A 17,372-nucleotide genomic window follows, 5' to 3' on the forward strand; every position below is an offset into this window, starting at 1 on the left:
TGCCAATTCTATGGATAACATTTCATGAAAATAACATTTCCCCCAAAGCAGTATTTTTTTTTTTGTCTGGGTTTTTTGAGGAATCACTGTTTGAGTCTGTTTGGTACTTTCTGTTCTAGATCAGCCTGTTTGAGTCTCTATACGTGCGGGTCAGTAAGCTGGAGGACAGGAGAGTGTTCTGTGGCTGGCTGCAGCTGGACATCAAGCCCTTCAAACTGGCCCTGATGAACATCATCAAGAGGTGGAGCTGGATGTTCAAAGAGCACCTACTCAACCATGTCAATCAGAGGTGACACACACACACACACACACACACACACACACACACACACACACACACACACACACACACACACACACACACACACACACACACACACACACACACACACACACACACACACACACACACACACACACACACACACACACACACACACAGAGAGATGTGATGTGCACTCAATTAAACACACACACATAAATCTAAACAGACACACAAACATCTATCTATTTACTGTGTCTCCCTCTTCTAATACACTGCATATCCCCTTTTCAACGTTCTCTCTCCATCTCTCTCTCCCCCAGTGTGAGCGACCTGGCGTTGTTTGTCCAGAACACATCTTGTGGTCTGTCTAATAAGGTCTCAGACGGGGACTACGCTGGTCTGGTGGACATTATGGGTCATCTGATGGCCATACGGGACAGACAGATCAGTGCTGATCAACACTTCAAACCACTCAAGTCCACCACTGATCTACTCAAGACCTATGGACAGCAGCTACCTGGAAGTGTCTATACACAGCTGGAGGTAGACTACACACACACACACACACACACACACGCAAATGGAGGTACACACATCCCACCCAATGATCATCCTATGATACCTTATCATGCCTTATAACCTGTGTAGGAGCTGCCTGAGAAGTGGAAGAGTCTGAAAAAGGTCGCATTTACAGTGAAACACGAGGTGGCCCCACTGCAGTCCAACGAGGTCTCCGTCATACGTAGGAAGTGTGTCCGCTTTGAGGTGAGGCGGGCGCGTGTGTGTGGGTCTCCAGTGTGAGGTTGTGTGTGTGTGTGATGGGTGTAGTGTATCAGACACACACGATACCATCACGGAGGACCCTTGCAGAGAGCTTAGCATATGCTGTGCAAACTGATCCGTCTGCTTTTCTGAATTATAGATGTTAGATAAACCTACCCGACTCTCACCCGACCTGACCACCACTTATATGCATCTAGCTAAATGTACTGCACATTGTAGCCTAGTCTAGCTAAACTGTGTGTTTGAAGAATTCTATGTACGTATATCATCTTACAGATCAAGCAGCATGAGTTCAGAGAGCAGTTTCGCTCGGAGGTCATCTTCAGAATAGACGTGGAGGAGCCTTATAAGCTGATTGACAAGGTTAACATCTCATATTCACGTAGTAGGAGATGATGGGAGATGTAGTTTATTGAGCGGGGAAAAGGCAGCCATTTCTTTACTTAGTCTACTAATATGCGAGGGCTGTTTTGATATAGCTAGGTATGCACAAGAGTTTTTTTGAACAACTGTGTATCTTGGCTTGTGTGTGTAGTCTAACCGCGTTGTAGCAGTGTTGGAGGCAGAGATGTGTAAGCTCCAGGACACAGCTGATCTGTTCGAGGTCAGTTTCCCTGACTACAAGCAGCTTCGCCAGTGTCGCTCTGACATCATCCTGGTCAAAGCCGTCTGGGACATGGTCATCTTCGTCAAGGTAAAAACCTCACTGTAGCTGAAGTGAATGAGTTGTTTCTGTCTTTCTCTGATTGTCACTGTATTGTATGTGATGTGTAACCCAGACCAGTATAGAGGACTGGACTAAGACCCCGTGGAAAGAGATTAACGTGGAGCAGATGGACATGGAGCTGAGGAGATTTGCTAAGGTGCTACATCCGTCGGCAGGGTAGCCTAGTGGTTAGAGCATTGGACTAGTAACCGAAAGGTTGCAAGTTCAAATCCCCGAGCTGACAAGGTACAAAATCTGTCGTTCTGCCAGTTAACCCACTGTTCCTAGGCCGTCATTGAAAATAAGAATTTGTTCTTAACTGACTTGCCTAGTAAAATAAAGGTAAAAATAAAAAATTTATAAAAAAACATGCACACACACACTTCCATCTGACAGATTTAAGGGAAATATCACGCCTTTATCTGAGTATATGCTAGCCGATGCTATTATATTTGTTGTGTGTGTGACTATAATGCCTGTGTACATTGTATATCATGTGAATGTGTGTGTAGGAGATGAAGACCCTGGATAAGGAGGTGCGTGTGTGGGATGTGTATCTGGGTCTGGAGTCGACGGTGAAGAACCTTCTGACGTCTCTTAGAGCGGTCAATGAGCTGCAGAACCCTGCCGTCAGAGAGAGACACTGGCAACAACTCATGAACACCACAGGGGTACAACACTCTCTTTTTCGTCATATACTTCCCTCCGATTTGTTATCTCTCTCATGTTGTCCATCTCTTACCATCTACAGTCGGGGAGAGGTCAATGGCCACTGGTCAGGAACCTCACCGGGGTACCACACTCTCTCTCTCTCTCTCTCACTGACCTTTGACCTCTCACCTCTGACCCCAGGTGCGGTTTGTGATGTGGGAGGGGACCACTCTGGGAGACCTACTGGAGCTGCAGCTCCACAGAGTGGAGGACGAGGTCAAAAACATAGTGGACAAGGCAGTCAAAGAGATGGCCATAGAGAAGGTGCTAGCTGAGATTACTCAGACGTGGAGTGTGATGGCGTTGTCTTATGAGAAGCACCCCAGTATAGAGACTCCACTGCTCAAGTCGGACGAAAACCTGATTGAGACGCTGGAAGACAACCAGGTGACCTACCACACAATCACCCAATTCATAGTCTCCTTTTTAGTTCAGTCCCTCTCTCCGCTCACTCAGTTCCACTCCAGGGAATACTCATTGAATTCAGCAAAAACAACAAAAAGAGCAGTGCATGTCCTATTATTGTAGCCCGTTATCTCCTGAAGGGAAGAAAGTAAAACACTTAAGAGCACCTCTTGATACTAGCCATCCCGGATCCGGGATCGTGAATACAACCTCACGCTCATTACCATAACGCAACGTTAACTATTCATGAAAATCGCAAATGAAATGAAATAAATATGCTAGCTCTCAAGCTTAGCCTTTTGTTAACAACACTGTCATCTCAGATTTTCAAAATATGCTTTTCAACCATAGCAAAACAGGCATTTGTGTAAGAGTATTGATAGCTAGCGTAGCATTTAGCATAGCATTCAGCGGGCAACATTTTCACAAAAACAAGAAAGGCATTCAAATAAAATCATTTTCCTTTGAAGAACTTCGGATGTTTTCAATGAGGAGACTCTCAGTTAGATAGCAATTGTTCAGTTTTTCCAAAAATATTCTTTGTGTAGGAGAAATCGCTCCGTTTTGTTCATCACGTTTGGCTACCAAAAAACCCCGAAAATTCAGTCATCAAAACGCCAAACTTTTTTCCAAATGAACTCCATAATATCGACTGAAACATGGCAAACGTTGTTTAGAATCAATCCTCAAGGTGTTTTTCACATATCTCTTCGATGATATATCGTTTGTGGAAGTCTGCTTTCTCCTCTGAATCACATGGAAGAATGCTTGCAGCTGAAGATTACGCACCAATTTCGACAAAGGACACCGGGCGGACACCTGGTCAATGTAGTCTCTTATGGCCAATCTTCCAATGATATGCCTACAAATACATCACAATGCTGCAGACACCTTGGGAAAACGGCAGAAAGTGTAGGCTCGGTCAGGGCGCAATCACAGCCATATAAGGAGACAAAGGAAAACAGCGCCTCAAAAATTTTGCTCACTTCCTGTTTGAAGTTTCATCTTGGTTTCGCCTGTAGCATCAGTTCTGTGGCACTCACAGATAATATCTTTGCAGTTTTGGAAACGTCGGTGTTTTCTTTCCAAAGCTGTCAATTATATGCATAGTCGAGCATCTTTTCGTGACAAAATATCTTGTTTAAAACGGGAATGTTTTTTTATCCAAAAATGAAATACTGCCCCTAGAGTCTCAAGAAGCAAAAACAACGGGAGAAAATTCCATAGATGTGAAAGGCCTCAAACTCCTTTGAAACCCATTACTGTCTAACTACAATACTATTTAATCGGCCTAATTCATATTTTCTTACCTGACCCCTCCTAGGTGCAGCTGCAAAACATCCTGATGAGTAAGTATGTGGAGTACTTCCAGGCGGAGGTGAGTGGCTGGCAGAGGAGGCTAATGGTGGCAGACCTGGTCATCTCCGCCTGGATGTCTGTCCAGAGGACCTGGGCCCACCTCAACAGCATCTTCACCAATAGCCACGACATACGCTCTCAACTAGCCCGCGATGCCGAGCGCTTCCAGGGCATACACTCCGACTTCCAGGTAGACATACTGCATAAAACACACTAATCCTTGTGAGTCTGTTGACACACACGTGCGTCAATCTAAGTAACGTGATACAGAAATTCCCATTAAAAATCCCATCGTTTCTTTGTTGTTGTATGGGCTGCGTCTCAATCCACCACGTCCGCTGTACGTCGGCCTTCCGCATCAGCGGTGGAAGGTGGCCGAGGTACAGCGGTGTTTGTCACACCGTGAGACACCCCAAACATTGTTCTTCTAGCGTCCCGAAAAACGTCTGTAGCGTCCGAGCGGTTTGGCCTATTATGACCACTCTATGGAAAGACGAGACTCGCACGAACACTGTGGTGTTCGCCATTTTGCTATATACGACCCCCAGAGGTGTCACAGGACTCGTCTGAAGGTAACTTATACAAGCAAATGGAAGTATGGAAGTCGATTTGTCCCCCTCCCCCCCCCAAAAAAAATCCTGAGCTTTCTTATATCTTCTAACATTTCAAACTCTTATTCTTTATCATTTATTTTTTGACTTTTTTTGTGAATGTTTTATTCACTATGGGCTATAGTGTAATAAATGCCAAATTCTATATTTGATCAAATGCATTTTAAATATTTGTTGTATGCCTAAAGGAGTCCTAAAATTCAAATATCTAAATGATCCATGGTGTGACCATCTTAAAACAATTCCATATGTTAGCTTAGTACGCACACACACACACACACACACACACACACACACACACACACACACACACACACAGCAACAACAGACGGTCTCAACGAGCGCACAACACAGAGATGTTCCATCAGGCATACACTCTGACTTCCAGGTAACACACGCACACTTCTGCACCCACACACTGCCAGAACAAACGTTCCTCAAACACAAATCCACCATTCTGTTGTACAATGGTGACAGTGAATAAGGCTTGTAATGACTTGATTCTGTATGTGATGTGATGAAACAGAACATGATGACAGAGGTTGTCCAGACCCGTAACGTGGTGGAGGTCACCAACCAACCTGGCTTCCTGGAGAAACTAGAGGCTCTGCAGCAAAGGTGTGTGTGTGTGTGTGTGTGTGTGTGTGTGTGTGTGTGTGTGTGTGTGTGTGTGTGTGTGTGTGTGTGTGTGTGTGTGTGTGTGTGTGTGTGTGTGTGTGTGTGTGCGTGCGTGTGTGTGTGCGTGAATGCAGTTGGATTTGCATGTGTGTGTGTGTCTGTACTAACTCTACTGTCTCTCCCCCCAGGCTGTCAGTGTGTGAGAAGGCCCTGGCTGAGTATCTGGAAACCAAAAGACTGACGTTCCCTCGGTTCTACTTTGTCTCTGCTACAGACCTATTGGAGATCGTCTCCAAGGGAACACAGCCCAAACAGGTGAACATCACTCACTTCTTTTGCGCACGAGGGCATTCTCATGGTGAAACAGGAAAGGGCATTCCCAAACTGTTGCCACAAAGTTGGAAGCATAGTATCGTCTATAATGTCATTGTATGCTGTAGCGTTAAGATATCCCTTCATTGAAACTAAGGGGCCTTGCCCAGACCATGGAAAACAGCCCCAGACCATTATTCCTTTACAATTGGCACTATGCATTGGGGCAGGTAGTGTTCTACTGGCATCCGCCAAACCCAGATTTGTCCGTCAGACTGCCAGATGAAGCTTTATTCATCACTCCAGAGAACCCGTTTCCACTGCTCCAGAGTCCGAGCGGTTTGGGGAGCTTTACACCACTCCAGCCAACTCTTGGCATTGCTCATGGTGATCTTAGGCTTGTGTGCTTCTGCTCAGCCATGGGAACCTATTTCATGAAGCTCACGACTAACAGTTATTGTGCTGGCGTTGCTTCCAGAGGCCGTTTGGAACTAGGTAGTGAGTGTTGTAACCGAGGACAGACGATTCTCACGTTGCTACGCACTTCAGCACTCCCGTTCTGTGAGCTCGTGCGGCCTATCTCTTCGAGGGCTGAGCTGTTGTCGCTCCTCGACATTTCCACTTCGCAATAACAGCACTTACAGTTGACTGGGACAGCTCTAGCAGGGCCGAAATTTTACAAACTGACCTGAAACGAGGGTATCCTGTGATGGTGCCACGTTGAACGTCACTGAGCTCTTCAGTACGGGCCATTCTATTTCCCTATGGGGATGGCATGGCAGTGTGCTCGATTGTATACACCTGTCAGCAACGGGTGTGGCTGAAATAACCCAATCCGCTAATTTGAAGGGGTGTCAACACACCTACTTTTTGCCATGTTGTGTACGATGATGATGATGGTGGTGGTGTGTGTGTGTTCTGATGTGTGACCCAGGTTACCAGGCACCTGTTGAAGCTGTTTGATAACGTGGCGGACCTTCGCTTCCAAGACTCAGAGAAAGAGGGAGAGGAGGGAGAAAAGAAACAGGGAGAGGAGGATGAGGGGGAGGCAGTTGCCATAGGAATGTACAGTAGAGAAGGGGAGTACGTACCCTTCTCCGAACCCTGCATCTGCCAAGGACAGGTAGGAACGTGTGTGTGTGTGTGTGTGTGTGTGTGTGTGTGTGTGTGTGTGTGTGTGTGTGTGTGTGTGTGTGTGTGTGTGTGTGTGTGTGTGTGTGTGTGTGTGTGTGTGTGTGTGTGTGTGTGTCTGACACGTATATATGTCTGTGTATCTGTAGGCAGAGTGCTGGCTGAGTGAACTTGAGCGGACTATGCGCTCTACTGTCCAGAGGGAGATCCAAGAAGCTGTCGCTGCTTATGAGGACAAACCCAGAGACCAGTGGCTGTTTGACTATCCAGCACAGGTGTGTGTGTGTCGTCCCCAAACTCACCACTGCACTCAAAAGCTTTGCTGCCAAACAAAAATGTGTGTTGTCCTCCTCTGCCAAGGTTGGTCTGACTGGCAGCCAGGTGTGGTGGGCAACAGACGTGGGTATCGCCTTTGAGAGGGTGGAGGAGGGCTTTGAGACTGCCCTGAAGGACTACAACAGAAAGCAGGTAGACACACACACACACACACGTCTGTGATATATCGCCCAGTCGATCTAAGTCTCTTATACACAAAATTGTTATTTTGTGGTTATGTGATGGTTATCTGATGGTTGTATGTTGGTAGATCACCCAGCTGAACTCCCTGATCCACATGCTCCTGGGAGACCTGACTCCAGGTGACAGACAGAAGATCATGACCTTGTGCACCATCGACGTGCACGCTCGCGACGTGGTCGCCAAACTCATAGCACAGAAGGTAATAATAACCAGTGATCACAATTCACTTTTATAAGAGGTGAAGAAACATAAAAATGACCTTGAAACAACATTTGAACATAACCACTGCTCTGAGATCAGATTTACATGCTCTAATCATTTAACGTTTACATTTTAGTCATTTAGCAGTCGCTCTTAACCAGAGCTACTTAAAGGAGCAATTAGGGTTAAGTGCCTTGCTCAACGGCTTATCACTTGGTCAGCTCTGGGATTTGAACCAGCAACCTTTCGGTAACTGGCCCAACGCTCTAAACGCTAGGCTACCTGCCTCTTTCACAGGACTATGAAAGAGTCGCTCTTAGATGCTGTTTAGTCTGGGTTAATAACAAATTGACTCTTGGGGGTCTGGTTTCCTAGGTGACAACGGGACAGGCGTTTGCATGGCTGTCCCAGCTGCGCCATCGTTGGGATGACGTGACGAGACACTGTTACATCAACATCTGTGATGCTCAGTTCCAGTTCTCATATGAGTACCTGGGCAATACCAACAGACTGGTCATCACTCCACTCACTGACAGGTACACACACATGCAGGCATCAACTCTTCATACACATGCCATAACACTCTAAACTAGTTTACCCACCTATTGCGGGGAAAATGCATTTAAAGTATAAGGAGCGTTACTTTACTCACCGTGAACTGCTATCAGCTTTTACCCACCTCTCTGTCTCTGTCTCTGTCTCTGTCTCTGTCTCTCTCTCTCTCTCTGTTTCTGTCTCTGTCTCTCTTTCTGTCTCTCTGTCTCTCTCTGTTTCTGTCTCTGTCTCTCTTTCTGTCTCTGTCTCTCTTTCTGTCTCTGTCTCTGTCTCTGTCTCTCTCTCTGTCTCTGTCTCTGTCTCTGTCTCTGTCTCTGTCTCTGTCTCTGTCTCTGTCTCTGTCTCTCTCTCTCTCTCTCTCTCTCTCTCTCTGTCTCTCTCTCTCTCTCTCTCTCTCTCTGTCTCTGTCTCTCTGTCTCTGTCTCTGTCTCTGTCTCTGTCTCTGTCTCTCTCTCTCTCTCTCTGTCTCTGTCTCTCTCTTCTTCTCCCCAGGTGTTACATCACTCTGACCCAGTCTCTCCACCTGACGATGAGTGGCGCCCCCTCTGGTCCAGCAGGCACTGGGAAGACTGAAACCACCAAGGACCTGGGCCGCTCCTTAGGCATCATGGTCTATGTATTCAACTGCTCCGAACAGATGGACTACAAGGTAGGTATTCACAAACTGGTCGAGCCGCGTGGATACACTGTTTTTGGTTAGAACATAATCTGTGTTTGCGTGCTTCCCAATCCCCCGTTTCTTTCACCACCTCTTCTGTAGTCCATAGGGAACATCTATAAAGGCCTGGCCCAGACTGGTGTGTGGGGCTGTTTTGATGAGTTCAACAGGATCTCTGTGGAGGTGCTATCTGTGGTGGCAGTACAGGTCAAAACCATACAGGACGCCATCAGGAACAAGAGACAGCGGTGAGGGACTCCTAGCTAACTAATGGAATGAAACAAATCGAAGAGGCTTTGTGTCTTTCGCTAAGATTTGTGTTCCTGCTTGTCAGGTTCCATTTCCTGGGTGAGGAGATCGAGCTGAGGCCGACCGTAGGGATTTTTATCACTCTGAACCCAGGCTACGCTGGGAGAACTGAACTACCAGAGAACCTTAAGGCCTTGTTCAGGTCACACACACACACACACACACACACACACACACACACACACACACACACACACACACACACACACACAGGCTGAATTGCAAATCGACCCACTCCATCTCTCCCTTCAGTCTGAATGTTCACACTCTCCAATCTAGGCCGTGTGCGATGGTGATTCCTGACTACGAGTTGATCTGTGAGATCATGCTGGTTGCTGAGGGATTCATCGACGCTCGCCTGCTCGCACGCAAGTTCATCAGCCTGTACACACTCTGCAAGGAGCTGCTCTCTAAGCAGGTACAAACAAGCAAACAAACAAATACACAAAGAAACACTCTAATACTGTGTAATACTGCTTATGTGTTGTAGGACCACTATGACTGGGGCCTCAGGGCCATCAAGTCAGTGCTGGTGGTGGCTGGATCACTGAAGAGAGAAGACAGAAGCAGACCAGAAGAGCAGGTAACAAACACAGTGTTTATCAACCAGGGCGTCTTGCCCTAATGACCATACTATAGACGTTATATTGGTGTCCCTATATTCTTGTCTGTCTCTATAGGTCTTCATGATGTCCCTATATTCCTGTCTGTCTCTATAGATCCTGATACAGTATGTCCCTATATTCCTGTCTGCCTCTATAGATCCTGATACAGTATGTCCCTATATTCCTGTCTGCCTCTATAGATCCTGATACAGTATGTCCAGAAGAGCAGGTATATTCCTGTCTGCCTCTATAGATCCTGATACAGTATGTCCCTATATTCCTGTCTGCCTCTATAGATCCTGATACAGTATGTCCCTATATTCCTGTCTGTCTCTATAGATCCTGATACAGTATGTCCCTATATTCCTGTCTGCCTCTATAGATCCTGATACAGTATGTCCCTATATTCCTGTCTGCCTCTATAGATCCTGATACAGTATGTCCCTATATTCCTGTCTGCCTCTATAGATCCTGATACAGTATGTCCCTATATTCCTGTTTGTCTCTATAGGTCCTGATGCGAGCGTTGAGGGACTTTAACCTTCCCAAAATAGTGACCAGTGACGTCCCTATATTCCTGGGTCTGATCAGTGACCTGTTTCCCCAGCTGGATGTCCCCAGGAAGAGAGACCCAGAGCTGGAGACGGCTGTACGACAGTCAGTCAGCGAACTACACCTGCAGCCGGAGGAAAACTTTATACTCAAGGTATAGCAATGAAATGAAATGTACCGTCTGCACACTGTTTGCCTTAACTCCCCCCCTCCACCCTTTTCTCACTAGGTGACTCAGTTGGAGGAGCTGCTGGCTGTCAGACACTCCGTGTTTGTAGTAGGGGGAGCTGGGACGGGGAAGAGCCAGGTAGACTCACTAAGAAACGCTTTCACACACATGAATCGAAGCCAACCGTATTAGAATGTCCTCCACGTAACCCCAAAGCATTTCGTACGTCAACGGTATGTCTTTGAGGTTTGTAACCTGTGGTCATTTGTGGTTGGACAGATTTTGAAGACCCTCCACAGAACGTATGCTAATCTGAGGATGAAGCCTGTGTGGCACGACATCAACCCTAAAGCTGTGACCACAGACGAACTGTTTGGCTATCTACACCCTGCTACCAGAGAATGGAAGGACGGTCTGTGGTCTGCACACACACACACACACACACACACACACACACACACACACACACACACACACACACACACACAGACAGTGTGGAGACTTGCTGTTCGGGTTTGGTCAATGTTGATTACATTTTTTTTTTTTTTCATTTTAGGCCTGTTCTCCTCCACTATGAGGGAGCTGACACGACAGGTGGGCCATGACGGGCCCAAGTGGATTGTTCTGGATGGAGACATAGACCCCATGTGGATAGAATCCCTCAACACTGTCATGGATGACAACAAGGTACGTGTGTGAGTGTGTGTGTGTGTGTGTGTGTGTGTGTGTGTCTCTCTGTCTCGTTCCTTTCTCTTTCTCTCCATCTGTCGGTGCTGACTTATCTTTCTCCTGCTCTCTCACTGCCACCTGTCTCTCCCTGTGTCTTTCTTTTATGGTGCTGATTACTCTCACTCTCTCACTCTCACTCACTCACTCACTCACTCACTCACTCACTCACTCACTCACTCACTCACTCACACTCCCTCTCTCTCTCTCTCTCTCTAGGTGTTAACCTTGGCCAGTAATGAGCGTATCAGTCTATCTTCCTCCATGCGTCTGCTTTTTGAGATCAGCCATTTGAGAGCGGCAACCCCAGCCACAGTCTCCCGCGCCGGGATACTTTACGTCAATCCACAAGACCTGGGCTGGAGCTCGTCAGTACACACACCCATGCAGGGACACGCACTCACACACACACGTATGAATGCCCACTCTCACAATGTATTCTGGCCCTCAGGTACGTGACAAGTTGGATTGACACCAGGCTGGCCCAATCAGAGCGAGCCAACTTGACCATCCTGTTTGACAAGTACGTCCCCTACTGCCTGGAGCAGGTCCGCTGTAACCTCAAGACCATCACTCCTATACCTGAGAACAGCATGGTGCAGGTAACACACACGCTGCTGTCCAATCAGACACTGTGTCCTCTGTCCGCTGTCCAATCAGACACTGTGTTCTCTGTCCGTTGTCCAATCAGACACTGTGTTCTCTGTCCGTTGTCCAATCAGACACTGTGTTCTCTGTCCGTTGTCCAATCAGACACTGTGTTCTCTGTCCGCTGTCCAATCAGACACTGTGTTCTCTGTCCGCTGTCCAATCAGACACTGTGTTCTCTGTCCGCTGTCCAATCAGACACTGTGTTCTCTGTCCGATGTCCAATCAGACACTGTGTTCTCTGTCCACTGTCCAATCAGACACTGTGTTCTCTGTCCGCTGTCCAATCAGACACTGTGTTCTCTGTCCGCTGTCCAATCAGACACTCTGTTCTCTGTCCGCTGTCCAATCAGACACTGTGTTCTCTGTCTGCTGTCCAATCAGACACTGTGTTCTCTGTCTGCTGTCCAATCAGACACTGTGTTCTCTGTCTGCTGTCCAATCAGACACTGTGTTCACTGTCCAATCAGACACTGTGTTCTCTGTCTGCTGTCCAATCAGACACTCTGTTCTCTGTCCGCTGTCCAATCAGACACTCTGTTCTCTGTCCGCTGTCCAATCAGACACTCTGTTCTCTGTCTGCTGTCCAATCAGACACTGCGCTCACTGTCCAATCAGACACTGTGTTCTCTGTCTGCTGTCCAATCAGACACTGTGTTCACTGTCCAATCAGACACTGTGTTCTCTGTCTGCTGTCCAATCAGAAACTCTGTTCTCTGTCCGCTGTCCAATCACACACTCTGTTCTCTGTCCGCTGTCCAATCACACACTCTGTTCTCTGTCCGCTGTCCAATCACACACTCTGTTCTCTGTCCGCTGTCCAATCACACACTCTGTTCTCTGTCCGCTGTCCAATCAGACACGGTGTTATCTGTCCGTTGTCCAATCAGACACTGTGTTCTCTGTTTGCTGTCCAATCAGACACTGTGTTCTCTGTCTGCTGTCCAATCAGACACTGTGTTCTCTCTCTGCTGTCCAATCAGACACTGTGTTTTCTGTCCGTTGTCCAATCAGACGCTCTGTTCCTTGTTGGACTGCCTGCTGACAGAAGACAACACTCCTCCTGACTCTCCCAGGGAACTCTATGAGATCTACTTTGTCTTCGCCTGCGTCTGGGCCTTTGGAGGAGCTCTGTTCCAGGACCACGTGAGTGTGTGTGTGTGTGTGTGTGTGTGTGTGTGTGTGTGTGTGTGTGTGTGTGTGTGTGCCAGCAACCCATGTAACTCTACCTCAGCTAATATTTCTCTGCTCATTCATTGCCTTTTCCAGTTGATCGACTATCGCGCCGAGTTCAGTCGCTGGTGGTCGAAAGAGATGAGAGCGGTGAAGTTCCCCTCGCAGGGCACAGTGTTCGACTACTTCATAGACTCCGACACTAAGAAGTTCAGTCCCTGGATTGAGAGGACGCCCCGGTTTGAGCTGGAGCCTGATGTCCCCTTACAGGTCTGTACTTGTTTCGGCTCCCTTTAGCGAAGTGTACTTACTCTAAATCTCTCTGCATGAGAATGTGTTCTGACTGACTAAGTTTCACTGGTGTGCCTTTCGTAACAGCAGTGTATGTACATGTGTGCGTGTGAATTTGTGACGTGAGTGTATGTAATGTCTGCATGTCTTTCTGACACGTGTGTGTGTGTGTCTGTGTGTTTCCAGACGGTGCTAGTCCACTCGGCAGAGACCATCTGTCTGACGTACTTCATAGACCTGCTCCTGCAGAGAGGCAAGCCTGTGATGTTGGTGGGGAACGCTGGAGTAGGGAAGACCATCCTGGTCTCTGATAAAGTAGCCAAGCTACAGGAGGACTACATGGTGGCTAAAGTCCCCTTCAACTACTACACCACCTCGGCTATGCTACAGCGTGAGTCAGCAGTGGCCGTTGTCCGCCACTGTGTGCCGTAGTTGGAGTTATACCGGCCTGGTTCCATTTCAATTACTAGACCCACTTATTAGAGGGCAACCCAGGGATGGAACCAAACCAATCTCTGCCCTCAAGAACTGATTCAGTATCAGCCCTCGTACTTCACTGGTGATTCTAGTGTGCCATATTTTAATGGATATGATGTTTAAAAACCCCTAGAGTTGATGTCCAAAAATTCAATTAGCATAAAACAAAAATCCCCATCAAAATACATCCTTTTAAGCATCGAGTCGATGGATTACATGCGCTGACCAACAAGTGTCTTCACTGCCATTTTGAACCTCTCCCTGTCTGAGTCTGTAATACCAACATGTTTCAAGCCGACCACCATAGTCCCTGTGCCCAAGAACACCTGCCTAAGTGACCCGTAGCACTCACGTCTGTAGCCATGAAGGGCTTTGAAAGGCTGGTAATGGCTCACATCGACACCATTATCCCAGAAACCCTAGACCCACTCCAATTTACATACCGCCCCAACAGATCCACAGATGATGCAATCTCTATTGCACTCCACACTGCCCTTTCCCACCTGGACAAATGGAACACCTATGTGAGAATGCTGTTCATTGACTACAGCTCACCGTTCAACACCATAGTGACCTCAAAGCTCATCACTAAGCTAAGGACCCTGGGACTGAACACCTCCCTCTGCACCTGGATTCTTAACTTCCTGATGGGCTGCCCTCATGTGGTAATGGTAGGTAACAACATATCTGCCACACTGATCCTTAACATGGGGGCCCCTTAGGGGTACGTGCTCAGTTCCCTCATGTACTAACTCCTTCACTCATAACTGCACGGCCAGGCACAACTCCAACACCATCATTTAAGTTTGCTGACAACAGCGAGACAGCATATAGGGAGGAGGTCAGAGACCTGGCCATGTGGTGACAGGAAAACACCCTCTCCCTCAAGGTGATCAAGACTAAGGAGACGATTGTGGACTACAGGAAAAGGAGGACCGAGCACGCCCCCAATCCCATCGACTGGGCTGTAGTGGAGCAGGTTGAGAGCTTCAAGTTCCTTGGTTTCCACATTACCAACAAACTAACATGGTCCAAGCACACCAAGACCGTTATGAAGAGGGCATGACAAAACCTATTCCCCGTCAGGAGACTGAAAAGACTTGTCATGGGTCCCCCGATCCTCAAATGGGTTCTACAGCTGCACCATCGAGACTGGTTATATCACTGCCTGGTATGGTTACTGCTCAGCCTCCAACCGTAAGGCACTGGATCCAAGATGGCATAGCAGTCAGACGTCTTGTCGTGTCCCTTGTATATATCGTTTTTTTACATATTTTTCTTTGCATATCTTTTAAAACATTTTGCTAAACCTCAACTTCTAAATACTCTCCTGCAACCCGCCTCACCCAATGTAGCGCGGATCTGCTTTTTTTCCTAAAGTATTTACATTTACTTCGGATCCGGAACCCCTCAACTGAAGCTAGCCTGCTAACTACCAGCTATCAGTCAGCAAACCATTGCTAGCGGTCTTCAGCTAACCGGTCATCAGCTAACCTTTAGCTCGGAAAGCTCTCGCCAGTTCGAACAACGCGACTCTAACCAGAGCATAACGGACCTATTATTTTTTGTCCCCGGATTCCCACCGCAAACGGAACATTTTCAGCTGGATCTTCCCAGCTAGCTAACTAACTAACCGCAACCCCGGATGATTACTCCTGGCTAGCGTTTCCACCCACTTAGCTTGAAGCTAGCCCAGCCAGAGCTCCTGTGCTACCACCGAAGCATACTCCTGGGCTACAATATCCACCGGAAGAGGCCCACTCACCCCATCGACCCCCCAAAGGCTAACTAGCCCTTGCTATCTCCTTGCTAATTCGGCCTGCTAACTGCTAGCTTGTTTAGCCCCGGTCCGCTAACTGCTACCTTGTTTAGCCCCGGCCTACTAACTGTTAGCTTGTTAGCACAGGCCTGCTAACTGTCTGAATCGCCGCGTCCCAACCACTCACTGGACCCATATTTACTTTCAATCTCTTTTCGATTTTTAATTTGTTTATACCTTCCGGTAACCTGCCTCACCCAATGTGATACGGAATCGCTACTATTTTTAATTTTTAGAACACACTCAAGAACCTCCAGAAGCTAACCAGCTAACTAGCTACAAGCTATTTAGTCATTGTTAGCCACTGCTAGCGGCTTTTACCTTTTACCTTCTGCACAGCCAGCCAGTTTTTTAAACCTGGATAATACTCGCTAGTCTAGCTTCCCTCCCCTGGACACTGATCACTTGGCTACATAGCTGATGCATGCTGGACTGTCCATTAATCACGGTACTCCATTCTGCTTGTTTATGTTTTATCTGTCGGCCCCAGTCGCACTCAGGCTCTGTCTGTAGTTAATCCGACCCTCCCTGCCTAGTCAACGCCATTTTACCTGCTGTTGTTGTGCTAGCTGATTAGCTGTTGTTGTCTCAACTACTGTTTTAGCTAGCTCTCCCAATTCAACACCTGTGATTACTGTATGCCTTGCTGTATGTCTCTCTCAAATGTCAATATGCCTTGTATACTGTTGTTCAGGTTAGTTATCATTGTTTTAGTTTACAATGGAGCCCCTAGTTCCACTCTTCATACCCCTGATACCTCCTTTGTCCCAACTCCCACACATGCGGTGACCTCACCCATTACAACCAGCATGTCCAGTGATACAACCTCTCTCATCATCACCCAGTGCCTGGGCTTACCTCCGCTGTACCCGCACCCCACCATACCCCTGTCTGCGCATTATGCCCTGAATATATTCTACCATGCCCAGAAATCTGCTCCTTTTATTCTCTGTCCCCAACGCTCTAGGCGACCAGTTTTGATAGCCTTTAGCCGCACCCTCATTCTACTCCTCCTCTGTTCCGCGGGTGATGTGGAGGTAAACCCAGGCCCTGCATGTCCCCAGGCACCCTCATTTGTTGACTTCTGTGATCGAAAAAGCCTTGGTTTCATGCATGTCAACATCAGAAGCCTCCTCCCTAAGTTCGTTTTACTCACTGCTTTAGCACACTCTGCTAACCCTGATGTCCTTGCCGTGTCTGAATCGTGGCTCAGGAAGGCCACCAAAAATTCTGAGATTTCCATACCCAACTATAACATTTTCCGTCAAGATAGAACTGCCAAAGGGGGAGGAGTTGCAGTCTACTGCAGAGATAGCCTAAAAAGTAATACTTTCCAGGTCCATACCCAAACAGTTCGAACTACTAATTTTGAAAATGACTCTTTCCAGAAATAAGTCTCTCACTGTTGCCGCCTGCTACCGACCCCCCTCAGCTCCCAGCTGTGCCCTGGACACCATTTGTGAATTGACCGCCCCCCATCTAGCTTCAGAGTTTGTTCTGTTAGGTGACCTAAACTGAGATATGCTTAACACCCCGGCAGTCCTACAATCTAAGCTAGATGCCCTCAATCTCACACAAATCATCAAGGAACCCACCAGGTACAACCCTAAATCTGTAAACAAGGGCACCCTCATAGACGTCATCCTGACCAACTGGCCCTCCAAATACACCTCCGCTGTCTTCAACCAGGATCTCAGCGATCACTGCCTCATTGCCAGTATCCGCTATGGAGCCGCAGTCAAACGACCATCCCTCATCACTGTCAAACG

The 17,372-nt window shown here is 47.5% G+C and overlaps 1 protein-coding gene across 4 annotated transcripts in view; it reads left to right on the forward strand.

Moving 5' to 3' along the window:
* Positions 1-17,372, forward strand: part of dnah9l (dynein, axonemal, heavy polypeptide 9 like) — a 155,518-nt gene that overhangs the window by 20,177 nt on the left and 117,969 nt on the right. For all 4 annotated transcript variants that reach the window (XM_052464211.1, XM_052464210.1, XM_052464209.1 and 1 more), the window contains exons 21-50: positions 120-289; positions 586-808; positions 914-1,030; positions 1,325-1,411; positions 1,584-1,742; positions 1,828-1,911; positions 2,267-2,425; positions 2,607-2,852; positions 4,195-4,419; positions 5,367-5,458; positions 5,647-5,773; positions 6,705-6,893; positions 7,051-7,176; positions 7,262-7,369; positions 7,488-7,619; positions 7,997-8,157; positions 8,669-8,825; positions 8,937-9,082; positions 9,169-9,285; positions 9,423-9,561; positions 9,634-9,726; positions 10,260-10,454; positions 10,530-10,607; positions 10,749-10,881; positions 11,026-11,156; positions 11,415-11,563; positions 11,647-11,797; positions 12,858-12,989; positions 13,113-13,286; positions 13,494-13,698. In XM_052464211.1, coding sequence (XP_052320171.1) covers positions 120-289; positions 586-808; positions 914-1,030; positions 1,325-1,411; positions 1,584-1,742; positions 1,828-1,911; positions 2,267-2,425; positions 2,607-2,852; positions 4,195-4,419; positions 5,367-5,458; positions 5,647-5,773; positions 6,705-6,893; positions 7,051-7,176; positions 7,262-7,369; positions 7,488-7,619; positions 7,997-8,157; positions 8,669-8,825; positions 8,937-9,082; positions 9,169-9,285; positions 9,423-9,561; positions 9,634-9,726; positions 10,260-10,454; positions 10,530-10,607; positions 10,749-10,881; positions 11,026-11,156; positions 11,415-11,563; positions 11,647-11,797; positions 12,858-12,989; positions 13,113-13,286; positions 13,494-13,698 — 4,405 coding nt within the window. The remainder of the gene's footprint in view (positions 1-119; positions 290-585; positions 809-913; positions 1,031-1,324; positions 1,412-1,583; positions 1,743-1,827; positions 1,912-2,266; positions 2,426-2,606; positions 2,853-4,194; positions 4,420-5,366; positions 5,459-5,646; positions 5,774-6,704; positions 6,894-7,050; positions 7,177-7,261; positions 7,370-7,487; positions 7,620-7,996; positions 8,158-8,668; positions 8,826-8,936; positions 9,083-9,168; positions 9,286-9,422; positions 9,562-9,633; positions 9,727-10,259; positions 10,455-10,529; positions 10,608-10,748; positions 10,882-11,025; positions 11,157-11,414; positions 11,564-11,646; positions 11,798-12,857; positions 12,990-13,112; positions 13,287-13,493; positions 13,699-17,372) is intronic.

This window comes from Oncorhynchus keta, chromosome 15 (genome assembly GCF_023373465.1).
Source record: "Oncorhynchus keta strain PuntledgeMale-10-30-2019 chromosome 15, Oket_V2, whole genome shotgun sequence".
Taxonomy (NCBI): domain Eukaryota; kingdom Metazoa; phylum Chordata; class Actinopteri; order Salmoniformes; family Salmonidae; genus Oncorhynchus; species Oncorhynchus keta.